General features: G+C 35.4%; 1 protein-coding gene across 5 annotated transcripts in view; it reads right to left on the bottom strand.

Moving 5' to 3' along the window:
• Positions 1-3,249: 3,249 nt before the first annotated feature.
• The window catches only part of FASTKD1 (FASTK mitochondrial RNA regulator 1), a 32,968-nt gene continuing 10,882 nt past the window's right edge, over positions 3,250-25,335 (bottom strand). For all 5 annotated transcript variants that reach the window (XM_087919980.1, XM_087919981.1, XM_026697089.2 and 2 more), the window contains exons 7-15: positions 23,711-23,842; positions 21,521-22,007; positions 17,655-17,769; positions 16,091-16,219; positions 14,896-15,027; positions 14,460-14,573; positions 13,335-13,476; positions 3,646-3,760; positions 3,250-3,439 (exon numbers count right to left, since the gene is read on the bottom strand). In XM_087919980.1, the coding sequence (XP_087776106.1) occupies positions 3,350-3,439; positions 3,646-3,760; positions 13,335-13,476; positions 14,460-14,573; positions 14,896-15,027; positions 16,091-16,219; positions 17,655-17,769; positions 21,521-22,007; positions 23,711-23,842 (1,456 nt within the window). In that variant the 3' untranslated portion in view covers positions 3,250-3,349. The remainder of the gene's footprint in view (positions 3,440-3,645; positions 3,761-13,334; positions 13,477-14,459; positions 14,574-14,895; positions 15,028-16,090; positions 16,220-17,654; positions 17,770-21,520; positions 22,008-23,710; positions 23,843-25,335) is intronic.

Genomic DNA, 25,335 nt, shown 5'->3' with positions numbered 1-25,335 from the left:
AGATTTTTAGACATACACACACTCACGCATGCGCACACACAATCCCAGAATCTAACATGATGGTATACATTTGAAGCACTGCTTTCTCAATACAAGATAATCAGTACCTAAACTTACCATATGCAAAATCTGAGTAACATCTTTCCAAAATTTAAAAAATGAAAATCACCAACAAAATTATGTAAGCATAATAATCTGCTGAATTACCCGGATGAAGTTTTCAGATTTTATTCCAAGCATCTCACCTCCATTTCTATTGATAACATACCCAAATTATGACAAAGGACTATATACAACAAGGACTTCATACAACTGAAATCTTGAAAAAGGAAAGGTCTTTACAAAATAAAAAAAAATCTCTATGAAAACTCCCATGATATACTGTAAACTAAAAAATTATGACCAACAATTGGAACAAAAAGTCCCACAGTGAGTGGCAGATCAACTGAATATTACAAAAAAAAGAGGAAAAATCCAAGGCATCTCCTTTTGAAAAATTGGATTTTTTTCTCCACAGAACCTAAGGATGTAATTTTGAATCTGATTTTCTCAAATAGATTATGGTGAGGGCTAAACGAAATCTGGGACTTAAAGGAACAAACTGATGATATTGTTTGGGAGTCTGCATGACAGCATGCACATTTTTTATCAGAATCCATACAGAAAGTACCTCTTAAATTTTACATTAGTAGCATCAAACTTCAATAACAATCTTGCATGTATTTTTTTTTCAACTTTCACCGAGATGCTAGCAAGGCTGTAAGTCAAAAGGAACATTCTTTTATGTTGTGTTATTTATCTTAAATACATGTCTTGCACAATTAATAGATTCAGTTTTGGGCAAAGCTAGGTTTGCTACACGTATTTGGTGCCCAGGATAAGAAATTAGAAAAAAACTCATTAAGTTTTTATATATATATCACCAATTGGGTTATTGCTGAACAATGGAAATAGATATTTCAATAGATAGATGATAGAATAAAATCTTTACTTTAAAAAAAAACAAACTCTGATAAAATCAATTGTATGCCAAGCCAAAGTAGCGAATCATTATTTTATAAGGAATGGTAGAATTTCATTACTTATACAACAAATAAGAATTTTGGAATCAGCTTGTACCAAACATTATGTTTGGATTTTGTTTAAAAAAAAATTCAAATTAAAATATAATTAAAAAAAGACAATCCTTTGATTGTACTTTGTAGTGCCCAATAGACTGAAAAACACTAATTATGCTTGCATTTCTATTATTTTAAAAGTGCAATCACAAATCCTGGGACAAATTGTATACAGAGAAAAAAATATAGTATTTTGTGTGTGTGTGAAATTTCTGTGACTCATTTCCTATCCACTGTAGCCAGCATGCCCAGAGATTGCAGGTTAAGGAGCACTGAAATCCTCAACTTCAAGATTCTTAATTTAATTCAAGATTACTTATATTTATAATTTTGGGAAAAAAGGGTTTCTGGTTATCAATATTACCCATATTCTGAGTTTCCAATCCAGCTCAAGGCACAATTTATAGTACAGCATTCAGAAATACAATCTCATGTGCCCTGGAAGATTGACCAAGTCATTTCAAAACAGGATGACCAACACACAAAATTCAAGTATTAAACCTGTGCCCTATCTGTATGTTTTTCTGCACAGGAAGCTTATTCCCCAACTTATTCACTATACTAACAGGCATTGTGTTTTATAATTTAAATGAATACAGGTACTCCTCAACTTACAATAGTTTACTTAATGACCGTTTGAAGTTATAATGGTACTGAAAAATGTGACTTATGACCATTGCAGCATTCCCGTAGCCACATGATTTACATTTGGATGCTTGGCAAGCAGTGGTGGGATTCAACCGGTGTTACTACCAGTTCAGTGATGCTGAGGTTGAAAAAGCAGGAAATAAAGGACAGGTAAGAGCCTGGGCAGGCGGGCAGGCCAAACAGCAACAAACACAGAACCGTTTCGGTGTCTGCTGCTCTTCAGAGCTACCGGTTCTATAGAACTGGGCAGAACCGGTACCATCCCACCCCTATTGGCAAGTAATTCACATTTAGGACGGTTACAGTGTTCCGGGGTCATGTGAACCCTTTTTGCAACCTTCTCACAAACAAGCCAGATTCATTTAATCGTGGTGTTACTAACTTAACAATTGTGGTGATTCACTTAACAACTGCAGCGAGAAAAATGGGGCAAAACTCACTCCATAAATTTCCCACTTAGCAACATACATTTGGGCTCAATTGTGGTTGTAAGTTGAGGATTTCCTCTAAGAAGCCTACTAGGGTCTGGTTATTTTTGCTAATCACTAAGAATTGCCAGGAGCAATAAGCTACAAGTTCCATCAGTGAAGCTGTGCCACTGGTTGAATTTCAAAAAATGTGCCTTCTCTGTGGCTAGCCCTGCCTTTTGAAGCAAGGTCCTGCATTCTTGAATTTTAGGAGACAAAGACCCAGCCTTTTAAAAAGGATATGGGACAGGGTGACTTGTGATTCTACCAATGTATGTTGTAAGCATTGCTGGGGGATATATATACTGTACATCCTTACTCTTGGCTAGGTAAGCCTATTTTGAATTGTTCTTTTCTGTATGTAGATATATTGGCTATTAAGATGATTAATAAATTGAGCCCCTAAATAGATGAAATTCTGCTTTGCTGGCTTTGGATAAGCAAAGCAACTAACCATAACAAAAATAAACCTTGCATTATAAATAGTTATAAATGGCGGTTCAAACTGAATCAATAGCAGTGCAGCTTTCCAGTGAGTCTATTCCATAGCTCAGGAGCTATATGAGAAAGCTCTTCCCTAAAGGGCCAATAGTGGGACGTCTTTAACAGTGGCCCTTCAGCTACCTTTCATTCATGGAGAAGTTTATAACAAAACACGAGTCCTTCGTATCAAGTCAGAAGACATTGAGGGCATTAGCAGTGAAAATACATACCTTAAATTGTGCCCGACATCAGATATCAACTATTGTAAGTCTTCCAACATGAGGTTAAGAGATTGGGTACTCAGTAGCAGCCTAGTCATTAGATTTTGCGACAAAAGCAACTTCTAAGCACTCCTCAAGGAGAGGCTCATGTGCTGTGCAGCCTAGTAGTCAATTGATATAAACTACAGCTTAGGCAATTTGCCAGAACAGGCTGGCCAAACACAGTCACACCTTGTGCAAGAAATGTAAATCGTGCAATGCATTTTTCCCTCTGCAATTCCAAATATGGATATCTCCAGATGCAACATAGTCTTCATTAAAAAAAATAAGTTTATTGAAGGCTGAAAATAATTAATTTTCAATGTTACAGTCCGGATAAAAATGGTTATTTCTTTTTCTTCATACTAGGATATCAAAGCTTTTGAAATATTTTCTTTTCTAAATATTCAGTCTTTGCTTCTGTGGAAGACAATCCCATGGAATTCCATTCATAGTAAGGGATCTGAAAGTATATTATTAAAATGAAAGTCCATTATTAAAATGTTAATTCATATTTCATCCCTTCCACTTTCCACAAATGTATTATTGCACGAGTACTTTAAAGTTGGTTGCAGCCTTTGGGAAAAGGGGAATATTTATTGTAAGAAAAATTATGCAGAAAATTCTGAAATGTTATTCAGCTTTTACAAAAGAGAGAAGACAACATACCTGAACAACTTGATAACCAAGAATCTCTAAATGCCGCTTTTTCATGGCAATAAATCCTTTGACGTGATTTGAATTTTTGCAGAAAGCTTCTGAATCGAGGAATTCCACAGCAATTCTGAATGAAATACAATTTCAAATTTATTTTCATATCACTTTATGTACTCATGATACCTGTTGTTTTAATGAAAACCTCGAAGGTTTTTCTAGTTATATATTAATTATATTAATTATAATAATGGCCTGCCAGTAAAAATCAGCATCTGATTAAGACTTCTGAATTAATTGTTATAGTAATTTAAGCTGCAATGCCATCTTTTACAATACAAGAAAGCTATATTTATCTATAGCTGGCTTCAGTAAGTATTATCTCTCATCTTAAACATTTCATCATAGGAATTTTTTTAAAAAAACCCTGTTGTACACAGCAGAAATGCAATTGCAAATTGGTTTATGCCAAAATAATAACATGTTTTAATTCTAAAATCTAAATTACTTCTTCCCTGAAATTTTGGTGAGGTTCCCTGCAATCCTTTGGCACTCATTAAATAGAACACAAAGTTCTACTTAACTATGGACCAAGTGTTCAGATGATGCCTATTACCTATATTACTTTTCGTACTGTTATTGGCAAGTAGCTTATTTTTATTTCATATATAAAAGCTCATTACTACATCATTGTTCAGTAATACTTGATTCTGCTATGAATTTTATGTAAGTGATAGACCTATGAGTATCTGTTCAGTTTAGAGTACACATGTCTTCTTTGGATTGTATTCTCATTTTATGTAAATGATATCACTTATTGAAAAATACAATAATATATATGCTTTTGTGAATTATGCATTAAAGTAATAGACTTTTCTTTTTTTTAATGTTTACTGAAAGTTTCAAAAAAAAAAAAGAATATATTTTAAAAAAGAGAAACATGTTCTCACATTTTTGAAATGTTTTCATAGCAGTGTACATTTCTAAGTGTCAATTGAAGTCATTTGTTACAAGTAAATCTATAACTTGTTTCCTAGATCCTTACTTTTTTTGGATATTATTACAATTATAATGCAATATTTATTTAATTATATTACTTTACATAGATACATAGCTATATATACATTTATCCTTATTTTCATTTTCCCTTGTTTGTTTAATCAGTTTCACTAGACATCTTTACTTCCTTTTTATACAACCATTTGTACCATATATTCCAAGTTGTAAAAAACTGACGTCGCGACGATACGGCTGCAATCTTGGGGCTCTGAGACTGCAGCCGATATCTTCGTCCCTGGTTGGTCCAAATGGACCTAAACCGTCCCGTAGAGACGGTGACAGTGAAGGACACTTCCTGTGGATCCCAGGGACACCGCAAAGTCCCTGGTTAATTCAGGAGAAGCCCTTCTTGCCGGCGGCGGAGAGGCAGCCATCAAGCTGCTGAAGTTGGGACAGCTCCGGAACAGAAGAGATTGAAAGAGAAAGTGTATTGGCTCGGTGAGAATTTTTTTTTTACAATACTTTGAGATTTGAAAGAATCTCACTCTAAGAATAAGAAGAAATCTGTAAGAGTTTTGGCAAAACTGAATAAGCGGCCGTTTTTAAAGGGAAATGTCAAAGTGAGGCTTGGCTTTTTACTTTTTTTTTCTGTTACTGGACTTCTATCGCGACTTAGCAATTGTTAACTGGACTGGTTTTTCTCTTATATATATTTATCTATTTTCTTCTCTTTTTTGAGTTTTTATTCTTTTTTTAGATTAGAGGATCCCTTTAGTAATTAATTAATACACACACACACACACACACACACACACACACACTTTCTTTTTTTTAATTCCTATTGTGTTTTTCCTGGGAAAGGAGGGGGGAAGTGAGAATAAAGAAACTTTGTAACACTGCCAACTAGAGGCTTGAAAATACTCCATTTGAAGTTGAGAGAATTGTGAAAAACTCTCTCTCAAGGACATTGCAACTTGATAAGATAGAGGGAAGAGCACGGGAGAGTGTTATTACAGGTGTTCTTCTGGACTTCTATCAACAATTGAATACTTGAAGTTTGGCTTTGAAGCTGGTGGAGAAGTCATAACAAGAGCCTTGGATAATTAAACAAAGTGCGGTGTTGTTGTTTTTTACACCCCTCCTTACCAGTTCTATTGTAAATCTTTATTTTTGTAATATTTTTACATTTACTTTTTATTTTAAAGGGAAGGCCTCAGAAGTTCTCCCTTTCTTTTTTATTTGGATTTTTGCTTCTTCCATCTATATTTTTGGGTTACCTTTATGGTTTTTCTTTATTTTTGAGAACTTTCAGTTGGATTAAGGTGTGAAGAACCTGAAGAAACTTCTTACTTATTCTTTTTTTTATTACTATTGGGTTTTTTTTCTTCTTCCTATTTTTATTTTTTACTTTGGATTACAATTGACTATCTCATAATTGGATTAAGGTTCTGAAGAACCCGAAGAATCTTTCTTTCTTTTTCTTTTTTATTATTATTGGGCTTTTTATTCTCTACTATTTCTATCTCCCATTTTTACTTGGATTATAACTGGCTACTTCATTAATTGGATTAAGGATTAAAAGAATTTGAAGATCTTGAATCGCTCAAAATGAGTAAGAAACTCATACCTCCTGGTGTCTCAACTCCTGCTTCTACCTCCCCACCACTCGGAGGACAACGCTTAATCCAGACAATGTTAAAGCAAGATAAAGAACAAGTGACTTTACAGGTGATTATGCAAGGAATCCAAGATCTTAAAACAAAATCAGATACTATTGAAAAGAGAATAGAGAACATTGAACAAAGGACAGAGAACATTGAACAAAGGACAGAGAAGACTGATGAAAAAATTGAAAACATTCAACAAATGATGGTGAAGTATGATGAGAGATTCCAAAAAATTGAAGAAGATGATAAACAAAGAGATGAGAAGATTGGAAACATTGACAGTAGATTAACAGTGGTTGAACAAGACAAAAGTGGGATGCTGAAGTGAGAGATGGACAGGTCAGAATTTTATCTCAGATTTCAAAATATAGAGGAAGAAAAAGGACAAAATCTAGCTGCCATAATGATAGAAATTTTGGCGGAAGCTTTGGAAATATCAGAGGAAAAGATGATGGATGGAGTAGACGAGGTATACCGAGTTTTCACAAGATATGCGATGAGAAACAACCTACCAAGAGAGGTTCACATCAGATTTACAAAAAAAGCCATTAAAACACAAATATTACAAGTGGCAAGAGAGAAGACGTTGAAATATAAAGGAAAAGAGATTGTGGTTTTAAAACAAATACCTAGAAGAGTGAGAGAGATGAGAGAATATCGATTCCTGACCAAAATGCTACTGAAAAAGGAGGTGAATTATAGATGGCTGATTCCAGAAGGACTAATGTTTACATGGCAAGAACAGAGACACAGAATTGATTCAATTGAGAAAGCAGAACTATTTTACAATGAATTTTTTGGAAGGAGAGACGCAGAGGCAGAAAAAGAGATCTCACCAATTGAATCCCAAGAGGACCAAATAGGGACCGAAAAAGAAGAAGGCACAGTAGGTGGACAAGTGGAGATTAAAGAACAACGTGAACTAAGATCTACGAGAACTGTCAAACCTAATTACAAAATATAATCATGGAAGAGAAAAAATTGATTTCAATGAATATAAATGGACTTAACTCAGCTGTTAAAAGAAGAAAAACTTTTCATAAATTAGAGAAATTAAAATTTGATATTATTTGTTTACAAGACGTACATATTAAAAAACAATATGAACAACTGTTGATACAGCCAAAATTAGGGAAAATATTCACTTCCTTCCTTCCTTCAATGTAAGAAAAGAGGAGTGGTTTTATACATTAAAGAGACTATCCCAGCAAAATTGATTCATACTGATGAAGACGGAAGAGTACTAATGGTGGAAATAGTGGACAACAATACGAAAACACTCCTGATTGCAATATATGCTCCGAATGATAAACAAGAAGAATTCTACAAAAAATTACACATGAAAATAATTGGACTGCTCTATATTAATATAGTTATGATGGGAGACTTCAATGGAATTGTAGACAATAAACTGGACTATGCTGCAAAGATGACAAGGCAAAACAGAAAGATTCTCCCCAAATCTTTTTTTTAAATGATAGATGAATTAAATTTAAAAGATATATGGAGAGAAAGAAACGCTAAAACCAAACAATATACTTTTTACTCAAATAGACATTTATCATGGTCCAGATTAGATATGATTTGGATCTCAACAGAACTAATATCTACCATTCAAGAAACAAACATTGAAACAAGTACTTGGGCAGACCACAATCCAATGACAATTAAATGGAAAGGACAAAAAAGAAGATCGAGATGGATGCTAAATAATACCATTTTAAAGGAAAAAGACTTTACACAATGGATGGAGAAAGAATTGGCCTTTTTCTTTAGAGAAAATAAAAAAGAAGATACTTCAATTCAGAATGTCTGGGACACAATGAAGGCATATTGATAATAGACTATATAAGAAAAAAGAATATTAAGAAAAGGCAAACCATCAAAGTTTTAGAAGATGAGCATAAAAGACTTGAAAAAGAATTACAAAAAATGCCACAGAAAAAGGACATTAAACTAAAATTGAATATAATTAAACATAAAATGGGTCAAACAGAGAAAGAAAAATTGGCACAGAAAATTAGAAGCGCTAAACAGAACTACTTTGAAGATGCAAATAGACCGGGTAGATGGTTAGCATACAAATTGAGAAAAGAGAAAGAATCAAGGAAAATATTACAGTTAATAGATAATCAAGGCCAAGTTTGTTATGGCAATAAAGAGAAAAAGGAAATTACTCGAGACTTTTATGGACAATTATATAAGCAAGAGAATATTGACGAGGAAAAAGTCAAACATTTTTTACAGAATGCTAATCTACCTAAGATACCCAAAGAGACTGAAAAAATGCTAGAAAGTACTATAACAATGAAGGAATTAACTGAAGCACTCAAGAAGCAAAATAATGGAAAGGCACCAGGTCCAGATGGGCTCCCGGAAGAATTTTACAAAACATTACAAGAATTGTTGAGCCTTCCATTGCTAGAAGTCATGAATGAAGCTATGTCAAAGAAGATGATATGTAAAACATGGTCAGAAGCTTATATTCCACTTATTCCAAAAGAAGAGGCTGATCCACTGCAGATTAAGAACTATGGACCTATCTCTTTACTAAATGTAGACTATAAAATCTTTGCTTCAATTTTGGCAGAAAGACTTAAAAAATACTTAAATAACTTTGTTCATCCAGATCAAAATGGATTTCTGCCAAAGAGACAAATTAGAGACAATATGAGAGTAATCCTGGATACTTTGGAATACTATGAGGCACATCCTGAAAAGCAAATGGCTTTAATATTCCTAGATGCTCAAAAGGCATTTGATAATGTGAACTGGAGATTTATGTTATTACTACTGGAACAGATGGGTTTTGCCAGAAAATTTATCCAAGCAATAGGAAGCCATATATCATAAGCAAACGGCAAAGGTAATGATGGAGGGAGAACTTACAGACTTTATTAATATAAGAAAAGGCACAAGACAAGGATGCCCACTATCACCCTTGCTATTTGTATTGACTTTGGAAGTGTTGGATAGAAATATTAGAGATGATAAAAGCATAAAAGGAATGAAAATTAAAAAGGAAGAATTTAAATTACAAGCCTTTGCTGATGATTTGGCTTTTATCCTGGAAGACCCCCTAGAGACAGCTCCAAAATTACTGGAAAAGATAGAGACATATGGTGAGGTGGCTGGTCTGAAAATAAATAAAGATAAAACAAAGATCTTGACAAAGAATATGTTACTAAGACGGAGAGAAGAACTGGCAAACCTATTGAAAATTCAAGTCACGAATAAGGTTAAGTATTTGGGGATATACTTGACACCAAGATGCAGTACATTAAAACAGAACAACTACATTAAACTTAAATAGCAGATAGCATTAGATTTGAGGAAATGGGAAAATCTACAATTGTCATTAATAGGGAGAATCTCAACAATCAAGATGAATATCCTACCCAGAATCTTATACTTGTTTCAAAATACCAATTAGGCTTGGAAAAGACTATTTTGAAGACCTAAATAAAATTGTGTTGAAGTATATATGGCAAGGCAAGAAAGCGAGAATAAAGCTAAAACTTTTACAAGATGCTAGAACTAGAGGAGGATTTGGCTTGCCTAATTGGGAGTTGTACTATCAAGCTGCAAATCTGATGTGGGTTAAGGAATGGATAACATTAAGAAAGACTAGATTGTTGACACTAGAAGGACATGATTTGCTGTTGGGTTGGCATGCTTTTCTATGGTATAAGGGAACTAAAACACAGGGTTATTTTAGAAGACATCATATACGGGAGTCTCTGTGGCTAAATTGGGAGAAGATCAAAAGACAATGTTATTTGAAAATTCCAGTTTGGTTATCAACTATTGAAGCATTCTCTTATCCTATAATATATAAGAAGGAACAAACAGTTAGATATGGGGAAATACTGGATGAAAAGGGTGAACTTAAATCGATGCAAAACTTAAAGGAACAAGGTATAAGGATGAATTGGTTTTCATATACGCAAATACATTCAAGGTATGATGAAGATTTAAAAACAGGGTTTTTATGACAAATTGACTGATTTAGATAAGATTTTGACAGGTATTGATGAAAAGGTGATTAAAAAACTATATGGTTATTTATTGCAAATTAAACTAGAGGAAGAACAAGTTAAAGAAACTATGATTGCTTGGGGGAAGAATTTTGGATATGGGATTGATTTAGAGAAATGGCAACAATTGTGGTCTCAAAATTATAAAATGACTATGTCAACAGCTTATAAAGAAAATTTGTACAAGATGTTTTACAGGTGGCACTTTTCCCCGACAAGAATAGCAAGAATGTTTAAGAATAAATCTGAAAAATGCTGGAAATGTCATAAGATACCTGGCTCATATTACCATATGTGAGGACTTGTGAGGACGCTAGAAAATACTGGACTAAAATTCACGAGTGGCTGGAAAAAATGACAAAGAAACACATAGATTTGAAACCAGAGATTTTTTTATTCGGAATTTTACCCGATACATATAGTAAAGATTTGAAATATTTGATTGTAAATGTATTAACAGCGGCTAGGAGTGTATTTGCTAAAAACTGGAAAAACGAGAAAATACCATTGCAGGAAGAAATTATTAAGAAAATACTGGAATGTGCTGAAATGAGTAGATTGACATTTGAAATTAGAGAACAAGAGGATAAACAATTCTATAAAATTTGGGACCTTTTCTATCAATGGTTAGATAATAAAATACAATAATAGAATATTTAGAATTTTAGAAAATAACGAATATATAAAGATCTATTTCTTTTCTTTTTTGATATTATATTTATAAAATGTTATTAGGATAGATTTGGTATGATCATATGATTTGTTATAAAATAAATTAAGTAAACTATAGTTATCTCGCAAAGTATGAATGAATAAAATCATGGTCAAATGATTGTTTAATAGTGATACTAGGGTATATAATTTCTGATTGACAATATGAGATATTATGTAATGTAATTGTAACTGAGACCACGAAATTGATGCACAAAAAATTGGTAAACCAACTGCTACACTGTTTGTAAAGAAAGTTGGATGTTTTTATGTTTTGTCTGTTTTGTTTGTTTTTAAAAATCAATAAAATTGTTTTTAAAAGAAAAAAAAATTCCCCTCTTCCTTATTTTTTAGTAACATGGTTAGTCTAACCATTTCTGCACATTGGTGGATTTTATTAGTTATTGCCAAGGTCCGTGGGTGTCATTGTTGATTTTCAGTTTTGGGCAAAGACTAAAAGTGATAGACTTTTCTATAACTATCTTCAAACCAGAGGTTGCACCAGTTGTCCCCATTCCTTGATCAGAAGGCGATATATCACTCATGCCCCAGAATGGATTACTGTCAAGTGGTGTTGTACATGAGGTTGCCCTTTAAGAAATGGAACATGTTCTCTTGATCAACAAAGAGCTTCACTGTTGCTGTTTTGCTTCTGGGTTCAATTCGAAGTACTGATAAGTACACCTGTGCAAAGCACAATGACCTTACATGCCATGGGGCTCGGTTATTTGAGGAACTAGCCTTCCTGGTTATATCTACCCATCCCATCAAGTCCAACAGAAAGAGGCATATTATAGGTCAGGTCAATAAAGGAGTGTCATCCGATAGGACCCAGAAGGAGAGCCCTGCACCTGACTTTTGGAATATAATAACCCCGTGAGGTTAGTTAGGCCCTTACCACCCTGCCTTTGGAAGCTCTGATGTTGTGTTTTTGTCATTGTGCCTGGAACCTACAAATTGGTTACACTGTTATAGTAATGTATGGATTGCATTCTCCTGCAGATTATGCTTTATAGTTTTCATTATTTTAATGGATTTTATTTTAGTTGTTTATTTTCAGTCTCAGGGGCTGCCACAAAGAAGAGGGAGTCAAGCTATTCCCCAAAGCACCTGAGGGCAGGACAAGAAGCAATGGGCGGAAACTAATCAAGAACAGAAGCAACTTAGAACTAAGGAGAAATTTCCTAACAGTTAGAACAATGAATCAGTGGAACGATTTGCCTCCAGAAGTTGCGAATTCTCCAGTAGTGGAAATTTTTAAGAAGAAACTGGATAACCATTTGTCTGAAGAGGGTTGGACTAGATCAGCTGTCGCCAACCGGTGGGCCGTGAGAAAATTTTGGTGGGCCGCAGAGAAATCTCACCCCCCAAACACCCCCACAAAGCAATTAATCCAGGCTGTGCAGAAACACAAGGCTGTGCCGCCCACCTGGCCCGTGGGAACCCTCTCCTCCCACTCACTCCTTACCCAGCAAACTTGCCTGCTAACTTGCTATTTTTCCTTTTTCCGACCATCATCTGTTCTGCTGTGTTCAGCTAGGAAGCAGGAAATGGTTGGATTTCTTGCTTTCTAGCTAGTCTTTAGATCTTTGGCTCTGCTTTTAAGCACAACCGAACCTCCCTTAGGACTGAAGGTTCTATTATTCAGTGCAGACTCACGGCAAGCAAATTTTATGTGACAGACTCAGGTAGCCGATGGCAGATAGATAGATCTCTGAATGAATCTGTGATTCTGTGAGCAACTCAATCTACCTGCCTGCTTTGCCTGATTTGGGGTAAAAGTTGTTCTTTTTTAATAAAAAAAATCAATATTTATATAAATATTTATAATATTTACATGCCAGCCATGCCCAGTCAGTTACATGACCACCAAGCCACACCCACAAATTAGGCCATGCCCACAGAACCAGTTAGTGATCCCTGGGGTTTAAAATTATGAGTTTGGTGGTCCCTGAGGTCCAAAAGGTTGGCGACCCCTGGACTAGAAGACCTCCAAGGTCCCTTCCAACTCTGTTGTTCTGTTCTGTTCTATTCTATTCTTATTTCTGTTATCTGTCTGTGTAAGGCACCCAGAGCCACATATGTGAGAGCCAGCTATATAAATCAAATAAATACGTGAATAGGAAAAAAAAAGCCACCTGTCTAATTAATCTGTCTGTTCTTATTACACTTGACTGAAACTGCAAATACAATGTGCCGTCACCTGCTCACAGGACTGCCTGGAATTGAAAATCTAGTGAAAACCCTTATCATCCTGCACTACTATAGCATAAAAAAAATACATGGTCACCTTTGAAATCCTGGTGGTAGCCCTTTCTTTCCACAGGAGTGACCAGCTTCAGCAGAACCTATGTGGTCTGAATTAGGACCGGGAACATGTTGGTCTATATATGGAACAGGTTTCTTGTTTTTGTCAATCATAAATTCAAAATCTGAAAGACACAAATGACTGTCAGCAATCTGAAGCTGAAATCATACCCACCTAATATTTGCAAATAGGTATTACTTCTGCATCACTAGAATAATATAAAGCAGGACTGTGCAGTGTTCAGGTTTGAAGGCAATGAAGTGCTTCAGAGCATTTGAGATCATGAACAAAAAAGAGCAGGGGTGAAGGCGTCAGGAGAAGAAGTCAGGAGTCTGAGTTCTAATCCCACCTTAGGCAAAGAAAAGTGGCTGGATGAACTTGGGCCAGTCATTCGCTCTTAACTCTACTCATCTCACAGGACTGTTGCTGTTATGAGGAAAACAGGAGGAGCAAGGAGCATTGTGTGTTGGCCGCCTTGAGTTACAAAAATTATAAGGTCAGGAAATTGAATGAATAAATGTAGTAGCTGCCTGGAATTTTTAGGTTAGATCAGGGGTGTCAAACTTGATTTCATTCAGGGCCACATCGGGGTTGTGTCTGACCTTGGGGGGCTGGGGGTGTGTGGCCGGGGGGGGGGCAGCTCGATGTCACTCATCAAGGCCCCATTTTCAGCCAACAGCCTCCTGCAGCTCTTTACCAGTGAAAACAGAGCCTGGGGAGGGTCCATTTTCAATGGCAAAGGGTTGCAGGAGGCTGTCGCGGATGAAAAGAGAGTGTGGGAGGGCTGTGTGCGACCCTTCCCCAACCTCTGTTTTGCTGGCAGAGGCACCATGGGCCTTTGTTGTTTCCAGGGTGGGCCTGCAGGCTAGATCTAAGTACCCCATGGCTGGATCAGGCCCACGGGCCTTGAATTTGACACCCCTGGGTTAGATAATGTGCAGCTGCAAAAGGTAGAAATGTGCCAAAGAATTGCTCTTAAGAGAAAAACATGCATAGTCTTCAAATCAAGAAGGTCATGCTCCTGCAAGATCATAACCATTTAGAAAAAACTCTCAAGGCTTGTATAAAATAAAACAAGCGATATACTCTATTTTTGAACCAACCCACCAATTCTATAGCAGTAAGAAGTGAGTACAGAACATCTAGCATAATGGCTTCTTCCTAGGATTTCGCCAAGAAGTATATATATCTGCTGTTGCAATAGATTGGACGAATCAGTCTCTAGGGGAAAAAAGACAGCAAATAAACACAAGTTAGAAATTCAGAGGAGACCGAACAAAGACCCCCATCTATTATTTTTCAAAGGCAAAGTTATCAGAGGCTTCCCACCATCTTTGCCCATTTTTTAAAAAAGGATTACAGTTCTCCAAAGGAAACAGGTAGAACATGACAAAAGAGATCTTTAACTTCCACAGCAATCAGTTTCTAATTTTGCTATAGCTAAGGAGCAATAACTCCAAATTCTGTAAAAAGAAAAAGATTCAAAGGAATTGTAGCCTTGATGTTTAATGCCATTCAACTGCCCCAAAGTTTAAATATTCACTTTTTTCCTTCAGCTGTTCACAGAAGCGTTTGTGAAACCATGGAATCTGAAGCTCGGGGCACTCCAAGCACACTGCTCGATTCAGCTCCATCAACTGCAGGGAGGTCTTCCTTGCTATTTTCCATGGTACAACTGTTTTTTAAAAAATCCAGGAGAAATAAACACAACAAGGCAATGATTAGAATATAATACTGTGCTAACCATGAATAAAAGAAGAAGACCGTTTTTTAGACAAAAAAATCCCCCAAGTGTATTACTTACTTCACTGTGATAGCAATGTATAGGTATCATTAAAGAATTCATAAATTAACAACTAGCACTTTTTTAAAGAATGATTAAAGATTAAAACATATTCAATTTCTGAAAGTTAAATTCTGGGAGTACTGAATCCATACAACTTTGTTTTACTTCATGTCAGCTTCTGAAGAAGATTCTTGGTGACAGACCCTCTTTTGAGGGAGCTACACTTAAATAAATGTAGCTAAGTAAACAGTATTATATTGATTTTTATTATTTGGTTATTTTTGTTAGAATGTATTCATGGAACTTTTAGCAGTTGTTTATGTGTCGATAAACATGGCAGAAATGTAAAGGTCAAAATATAAAATGACTACCAGCTTGAAGTTTTTCCTTTGTTGTTGGTTAATTTTTCAACTAAGAACATTGCTGAAATGCAACCTAGATAACTAGCGAGACAGAGACAGAGAGAGAGAGAGAGAGAGAGAGAGAGAGAGAGAGAGAGATGGATAGATATAGATATATGTACAAGATTTATTTGAAAAAACAAACAAACCTGTAGACAGATATGGGAAAACTGTAGGTGAAATGTCCCATTGTTCAGTGGGAACAATGCAGATCCAATCAATATAAAAGTCCACCCAACTCTAATTGCAGAAAGTATATTGGCTATTTTTTAGACCTTGAGAATGTGGAGTATCTGCAGGCTAACCAGCATAATATTTTTAAACAGGCTTAAATAAAAAACTGGAGTAGATATTGCCGATGGAGGAAAAACCTCTTTAAGTTTAACATTATTTACTATCAAGTCAATGCATGAAAACAGTGTACTTTATTTGGAGTTGTCTCTTAAATCCCCACACCCCCAGCTGAATACTGCAATAAGGCCCAAGAGTACATTTTTAAAAATACAGGAGTTATTTCTGAAGCCTATCAAAAAATAGAAATCAGCACTTACTTTGAAGCTCAGCATCCAACTTGGAGAGAAACTCTATATTAAATATAGCCTTTAACACTTTCTGTGGAAAATATCCAGAAGAAGCCAAAGCGAAACCAAGCAATACAAGAAGAGAAGGTTCATAATCTTCTGTACAAAAATAAATATATTAATGCATAATATTAAAAACTTCATTTATCTAAAAGTAGTACAGCAGATAAGAAATATAAACTCTCTAAGGAACCCCAAATTCTCACAAAAATATACAAACTAAATATAGCTGAGAACATTTATATGCTTTATATTATCTGAGAGCTAAATACTTGGCATTTTTAAAAGGTTTAGATGGGAGTAGAAATAATATATTTTCTAACCTTACTTATTGTTAATTGCTCTATTTTAGCAATGCTTTTGGTTTCATATATTTTATTCTACCAAGTCATTAATATAAGGGTCATATAATCAGTATAAAGAATGAATGGAAAAAGAGCAATTCTGAAATTGTTTTAAGATTACTTTGAATTCTTCTCAGTTTTGAAATCTCTCTGCATTTCCCAAATTATAAAGCTATTTATTTTGTATCACATCACAATACTTTCATTTCTTTTCTTTTCCTTTCAATATTTTTATTTGTTAAAACTTTATTTGCACTGCTCCTCACTTGAAAGATGCCCAAAATGTTCTATAATAATCTGAAAACGTTTGAGATTAGAAACAAAACAATCCGTTGCTAAGTAATTGGGAATTTGAGAACTGAGGAAAGACAAAATAACGGCCCTTTAAAAGATACACTATCATTGGCACTTACTGTTGCTGAGAAATGTTTTTAAAAACACATTCAAGATAGCTGCACCATATATTGTACAACAGAAGGGCCAGCGTGGCACAAACAACTTAAACTTATTTGTCAAAATCCTACCATCAGTACAATCATATTGTGTGGATGAATAATGAATAATCAGCATGGAAAAAAGGGCATGATGGCAAATATCACTCAACAGGGCAGGGCCTTCTTGTTTTTGTTCATTGGGTTTATGTTTAAAAGAACAGATTCTGTATCCACATTCTCTCCATGGAACTAATGCAAGAACAATGATACTTAATATGCTTATTTGCTCAGTCCTTGCCAGAGGATTGCCTCTTCACAAACTTACGAAGCTTTGCATTTATGATTATGGCACTTTTGTAACATATTTTCTAAAACTGAGCAACTTGGTACAATTTGTAGAGAAAATAACCAGATAAGATATTCTTAAAAATCCATTATTCATATTAAACAGGTCTATTTTCAGTGACCATTTTAATGTATTCCTACTTAGCATTGTAGTTATTTTTAAAAGCTATAGAATGGGACAGTGCCCACATTATGGCTGGTTCTTTAAATTTCCTCTTTAATAACGTTTAATAAACATCCAGAAGTTAGAATATTCTGTATGAAAACAATGAAGGAGACCAAGTACATAAATTTGCTTTTTTTTTTCCTTTTAGGAGAGAGACAGAAACAGAAGAGTTAACATTTTCTTTATATGTTCCTTGTTACTTCCAGAAAAATGTCATCTGACAATCATTTTGATAATCAACTTACCCAAGTGAAGACTGATACGATTAATGCAAGCCTCAAAAAATTTCTCAGCTTCAGGGGGTTCATAATTAAGTAAAGAAAATAGAACAAGAATAACTTGTACTTCTGAATGGTAAATCTGGAGAAAGAAAAGAAAATCCAGGAAATCAGCTCATCTATTTTTGCCAATTTTGCATAACATTCAAAAACCAATCAAATTTGAGATTACAACTATCTGTCAACCTCTCCAAACATTCCTAAAACCCAGGGGAGATGACTTTTTCAAATATTCTGGTCCCAAGAAACTTTTATACTTGTACTTTTAATTATGAAACAGAAGGGTAGCTCAGGAAGCTATTGTAATGAGGGAGTTATTCTTTTCTAATCAGCACCAGTTGTTTGCTTACTTGCAATATTCTGAGCATTTTTCAAAGGCAAGTACTCCATATAAGATTTAACTAAGTATTTGTTACTAGATGTGGCACCTCAACAAAGCATAAGAGAAAATTGTTTTAAAAACAGAATCCCATCCACAGCAAAACCTGGGCACCTAAGTTCCGATGACAATTCTGAAATAAATCTAAATAGAAAACTTCACCCTAACAATCATAATCTGAATGCTGATTTCATTTCTGATCTTCAACTAATAGACATTTGTAAATGAAGGAGAAAATGTTTATTTAAAGCAAATAATTGGGTGGGAGATGCGAAGGGCTGTTTAACTGAGGATGTCTGATTTGGAAGAAGCTGGTTGCTTGGTGGTTTGTAATCCTTTCTATGAGAGGAACTATGTTTTATTTCTCTCTCTCTCTCTCTCTACACACACACACACACACACACACACACACTCCACCCTCAGCTGCTTCTTTCCCTCATCTCCATCCAGATTTGTTTTCTGCTTTCTCTTCCCTTTTCAGTACATTTAGATTTTATTAATCTACTTCCATCCTATCTTTTTTTTCTATTTCTGAATATATGTGTGTGTACACTGTGATATTAGTATGGGTGCAAGGGAGAATGCAAATGAAGAATCAATCAATTTTAAAACATTTCAATTATTTCCCATGCAATTAATTTTTAACCATTAGTTATTAATTCAGTTAATATTAAGCTTTTTCCACAGCCCCATCCAAGAGAACCTACTTAAATAAGTCAAAAACGTTATTCTAGCTTATTTACCCATTGAGGGACAGCCATCCAGAACTATATATTTGTGTGGCAAAGTTATGTGAGCAGAGCCAATCTTCTGATTCTAATTTTGGGGTGATAATCAGGTGTGAGTATGGTAGAGGACAGGAAGGCCTGGAGGAACATTATCTGTCGGGTTGCGATAGGTCAGACATGACTTCGCAACTAACAATAAAATGGGAGACCCTGCCTTATTTAAAGAAGAGAATTCTGGCTATTCATCATCCAAGTCTGATTTTCACAGCACAGCTATGTGGAAATGTGTCATGGCTTGAACAAGATATTTCTAAATTGCTGAAAAAAAATTGTTGACGCTCACCAGGCTGAAGAAAACTACCAAGCTATTTCCAAAGACTTTGGATTCTATCACTTAACGGTTAATTAGATATATGTACCAATAGAGACAATTCAACACCAACATTACCAACCCTCTCCAGTGGTTGACCAACTAAGATCGTACCAACCGCAAGGCATATAATAGTTTGGGAAATCTTAAAAGAACCCCAGAGTAAGTAAAGGCCTTTAGCATTCATGAGACCAACATACGAATACTAAATAATAATGGTGCATATGTCAGTGTTACATGGAGAAATCAGTATCCCCCCACCCCAACCATTGGTACTTGTCTACAGTTTGCAAAAGTGGGTAAGCCAAAAGGTTGTAATGGAAGCAAGTTTGGTGAGCGAGTGAGACCAAAATACAACTTTTTTGCATGAGTGAAAAATGCTGTTTGGCAAAAGGCAAGCACTACATTCCATAAGAATATTAGGCATACCCACGTAGGGCTGTATTGCTTCTCATCTTCTGATATTTCTCCTCTTCTCATCTTTCCTACTACCTTCTTCTATTGTTATATTACCAATTATAATTATATCTTATGATTTGTGATCTATGATTTATCACCTTGCGGATTGTATGTACGTTGAGAGCTTATGGACCAGAGACGAATTCCTTGTGTGTCCAATCACACTTGGCCAATAAAGAAAATAAAGAATATTCTTATCCCATCTGTGAAACACAGTGATGGAAATGTCATGACCTGGGCCTGCTTTGCTACCTCTGGACCAGAATGGCTTGCCGTCATTAATGGGATTACAAATTCTGAATTATACTGGCAAATTCTATATAAAAATGTCAGGCATCTATGAACTAAAGCTCAAGAGAAAGTGAGTCATGTAGTAAGACAATGACCCCAAACAATAAGATGTATCATCAAAGAATGATTAAATGTTTTGAAGTGGCCAAATCAAAGTCACGTCTTCAATCCTAGAGAAATTAGGTCACCAAAAATACCTGAACTGAAACTGTTCTGGAAGGAGGAATGGGTTAAATTCCTCCAAGCCATTATGCAGGATTGATCAACAGATATTGGCAATGTTTACATGAAGTTCTTGCTGCACAAGGAGGCCATACCAGTTACTGACTGTGAAGTTTCACATACTTTGGCCACACACAAATATGTAACTTTGGGTACCATTAAAACGAAAATGCTGTGAAATAGAATGTTGCCTTCCCTGAATGCTTCTTCTCAGCACAGCGATGGAGAATTAGTTCAGATTAAATATACACATTCAGTTTCCACTGATTTTACTTGAATTAGAAGCCCCAAATTTTTATATTAAAAAAAAATCAAATACTCGTTTGAGTATTGAGGTTGTATACAGATAGTCCTTGACTCATTACTGTTCAGTGACCATTCAGTTACAAAGGCATTGAAAAAAGTGGCTTTTGGCCATTTTTCATATTTAAGACTGTTGCAGAATCCCTATGGTCATGTGATCAAAATTGGCAACTTGGTAACTGACTCATATTTATGATGGTCACAAGTATCCTGGGGTCATGTGACCCCCCCCCCGCTTGCGACCCTCCTGGAAAGCAAAGTCAATGGGGAAGCCAGATTCATTTTACAGTCGGGTTACCAACTTGACAACTGCAGTGATTCTCTTAACAACTCTGGCAAGGAATGTCATAAAACGGGGCAAAACTCACTTCACAACTACCTCAGCAACAGAAATGTTGGTCTCAATTATGGTCGTGAGGTCGAGGACTGCCTGCTCCTCATCATACAATCTGTAATACTGCAATTCAAAATATATGCATTTCTGAACTAATCAATGTATAATCTGTATTAAACACGGTTTAAAGGAGGAGCTCTGACAATCTAAGTGACTACAAATTAAAGCAAAACAAAAAACAAAAAACGAACACCCAGAAAAAAAGAACAGCACAGAAATATAAACAGGCTTGGTATTGTAGAGCTGGAATTAGAAGAAAACAAGATCGTACCAGGAACGTGGAAATAGAAGAAGAGTTGGAAGGGATCTTGGAGGTCTTCTAGTCCAACCCCCTGATCAAGCAGGAGACCCTATACTATTTCAGACAAATGGCTGTCCAGTCTCTTTTTGAAAGCCTCCAGTGATGGAGCACCCACAACTTGTGAAGGCGAGCTATTCCATGGGTTGACTGCTCTCACCATTAGGGTGAGAGCAATGTATGACATTGTCTTCTAACAAATCATATCCTTTGAGCACCAAGCCCACGTTTTTCACGTAACTAGCAGGGGTCCTTAGACCCAATTTATATGCCACAACTGAATTTTCAATGTGTACAGCAAATGCTCTATTGCAGACTTGTGGCCCTTCCCTCATTGCACACTGCTCATTTCATCATTCTCAAGAGAGACACAAGATAGTCCTTTGTACCTGATCAATATGTTCAGTGGCAACCGCAGCTACTTTGTCCAGTAACAGCGTACAGCGGTAGTTGGTTCCAGTGAGAAAGGATGCAAACTTCACTACATTTGACCATGTAATCTGATCTCTCAACCGATGTAAAGCAACTATGGTCTTCTCGAGAAGCACTTCTTGAAACCATTTCCCATGCAAGTATTTGAATTCCTTCAGCAAAAGATCCAAATTGTTCATTGCCTCAAGTCTCTGAAATGCGCAACTGTTAATTTTTTGCAAAATTGACCCGTATGGTCCAGAATAACTTTTCTGATTTGGCTTGTGATGTTTCATCCATTTTAGGAGATTTACGGTAAAGCTATCCAGCTGGTTCAGATTGCATTGAGGTATGATAGCATCCACTTGAGTAACTACAGCTTCATCCACATAAGGAGAAGGAAGATTAGAAAGAACATGAACCAGCATGAGAATATCAGCGGGGACTTTTTTAACTTGTAAATGGCTGGAATTGAAACAATAAACAAAAATACATTAATAAAGTAAATTAATAAATACATAAATTGGGGGGAACATTAATTAAAAAAATGAATGTACAAGATATAGGTGTATCACATGTTTTTACTACATGATTTTTCAGTCAGATCACATGCATACTTATTAAAATGTGCTACTTTCGTAGTTATGCTAGAAAACTGGAAACAAGGAACAAAAAAATAAGTAACCAACAGTATTAAACTTTTATGAGATATTTGAAACCATCGATTCTATGAATTTTAGCTAAGAATTTAATTAAGGTACCTATTACAGCCATAAAGGTAAAAACAATGTTTAACTAATGTATGTCCTTTATTTCCAGATGATGCACATATATTACTGAGCATAATTTTACAAATGAAAGACACATATGTATGTGAATATGTTTGTATGTATGTAAGTATGTATAAAATTTAGAGAGATGGGAGAAATTTGCAGAGGAGGATAAACTGTGAAAAGGCAGCACTTTGAGTTTTGATTAATAGAGGGACATTTAGGTAGATGCCATTCAAATAAAAGAGAAATGATACAGGGGAGATGGAATGTGGTTTGTTTATGTACATAACAACCACTTGGAAGTTCAAATAGAACTTTCCAGGTGAGTCACAGTCTGTTTGAACCCTATGTTAATACAGAAATACAACATGCATTGAAATTTGGAAGGAGATACTGAGTCCAAAATCTTCATTTTCATTCTTCAAATAGCTGTCACCACACTTTTCATGAAAATAAAAATTTGTAAGAAATAATTTATTTTCCAGTTATTGTATCAGCTGGTGAGCTAATATCAAATAGGTTTACAGAACACTTGTTCTGTAGAAATGTAATAAACAACTCCATAGGGCAAGTGTTTGGTGAATCTATTTGCAAAGCTGTATTAAATTTACAGACCTGTGCAGTTCTGTCAGTTGTTTAAATCAGACTTATATTAATGTGGTGACCAGTAGTCTCTCAAAATAAACCCAAACCCAAAACATACATTAAAGTCCGGTAAGGCCTTCAACTTAACTTCACTGTTTTATCAGGCACAGTTTAAAGTCACAAAAGTAAATAATGAGGCAAACAGAACCAAAACAAACCGCATTGATGAGAGTTCTGAAGCAAGCCGAGATAACGAATTATAAACTCCAGGAAAATAACTGAGAAAAATCCACGGGAAGAACACCAGCACAGATAAACCTCTTTCAAGGTGAACACTAAAACTGACTCCTGCAAATTCTAACTGCGCAGTTGAAAACTTATATACATAGCTCCCACCTGCAAGCCCACAAGGAGGATGGTAATCTCCTCTTGAGTAGACCTCGCTTTTACCTGATCCTCTCCTCTCTGCATGACCTAGGATGGATAGGGGATGGGCCTGGATCCTTCTCTGACTGCTCAGCCGGCCTCTGCCCTTCCCCAGCTTCCCCCACCACCTCTGGAGCCACACTCCCACTCCCTGTTGGCTGTTCCTCCTCTTCCTCAGAGTCAGACTCCACCAGGGGCATGACAATTTCATTAATACTCAGCCGTAATGTGTAGGTTTCCTAGAAGTCTGAACAAGACAGATTCACCATTTTGTATTCCCTTATACTCATCTAATGTTTCTATTCCCGTGAAACACAAGCCCGAAGTAATAAACATTGAGTCTGAGAAACTAGATGTGCTGGGGGGGAAAAAGGACCTTCTTACCAGATTGACAATTGCTGTAATTTGGAATATATGTCAGATTTTGGCCAGTGCAGCATCGCTAGCACATTTGTCACTCTTAAAAGCTCATATGGTTTATACCGATCCAGGTATTTCTGAAAGAGGGATACAATCCTGAAAGCCAAAAAGACACACATTACAGCTTTAAGTTCCAAGTTAGAATGTTCTTTAGAGTGACCCATTCCGTTATTCGTATCAGACAACAAGCAACAAAGTACAACTTTAAAACAAGTAGACCTAATTCATACTCTTGCAGAAATTTGTATTTAATTCTTAGCTTTTCTGGCCTGCTTTACAGACTACAAATATCTTTTTGCTTTTATATAAATTGTGCATTAGTCGTATAGTACTGTCTGGAATAAAAATAACATCCTGGTTAACACTGTCATCCTAATCGCTGAAATTCTACCCAGCAATGAAAACTGGAGTTTGTTCCCCAGTTCTATATTTAATATCCTTCCATATTTTGAGATAATTATTCTGAAATAAGACAGTTCCATATTAGTCAATCTAACCCCCAAGTATTTAACCTTCTCAATTTTAAAACCCATTTTATTCTTCAGGGTTTCTTGTTCACACACAGTTATATTTTTAACTGATATCTTTCTTCTTTGCTTATTTATTTTAAATCCAGCTAATGCACCAAAATCTTTCAGTTTCTTCATTAAATATTCTATACCATTCTTGACTTCTTGTATAATTGAGACCAAAGACTAATGTCTAGCTTATGTCTTTCTTTACTTCTAAGAAATACATTTAGACTTGAGATATAATACTAAGTACTATAACATGCAGTGTTATATGTTAACTAAATTATACCCAGACTAAAGAAACAGTAGGTGTTTCTGCTGTTCCAACAGTAAGTAAAAGTTACAGAAGTAATTGTAACATGCTTAAATAACTGTGACATAATTTTAAGATGAGAATTTTAGTGAAACAAATATTACAAACCTGCAAAACAAAACAAAAATGAGAGAGACAGCTGGTCACAGAACAATGACTTAAAATGTCTCTAGGAGAGAAAAAAACCTAAGGTAATATAAAAGTAAGTATCCTGTATTCTTTACCCTAACTCTGATCATAACATTGTGTCATTGGGTTTCAAATAAAGGACCATAAAATGAAGGGTACTAACAGTCCTACATTCCTTATTATGTTCTTCAATGTAACAGTGACAGAAAAATGTAATAATGTATATTACAGATACTGGGAGAATTATTCTGAATATGTAAAACCTTTCTCAGAAATTAAGGTATAACAATTAATACCAGATGAGGAGGAGCAGAGAAGATAAATTTCTGAAGAAGCCGCTGGAGCTGAGGTCAATTCTTACTTATGGGTTACAATTGAAACAATTACTGAATAAGCCTGTTTATTTGGACTGCGCAGATGTTATGCTGCACTAAGCGACCTTGTAAAATTTCCAATATAATTATTACCTGTTTCAATCTATACAGGTAGGCCTTGCTTAATGATTGCTTTAGACACTGATCGTTCACAATTATGACAGTGAGGAAAAGTAACTTTGTAACCTATACCTGCACTTTTACAATATTTTTGCAATGTCTCTTTCTCGGTCATGTGTTGACCTTTAGTTAGAATGCATT

This window comes from Pseudonaja textilis, chromosome 1 (assembly GCF_049901715.1).
Source record: "Pseudonaja textilis isolate UNSWEBS1 chromosome 1, rPseTex1.2, whole genome shotgun sequence".
NCBI classification, from domain to species: domain Eukaryota; kingdom Metazoa; phylum Chordata; class Lepidosauria; order Squamata; family Elapidae; genus Pseudonaja; species Pseudonaja textilis.
This window is presented reverse-complemented; position numbering and strand designations above follow the sequence as displayed.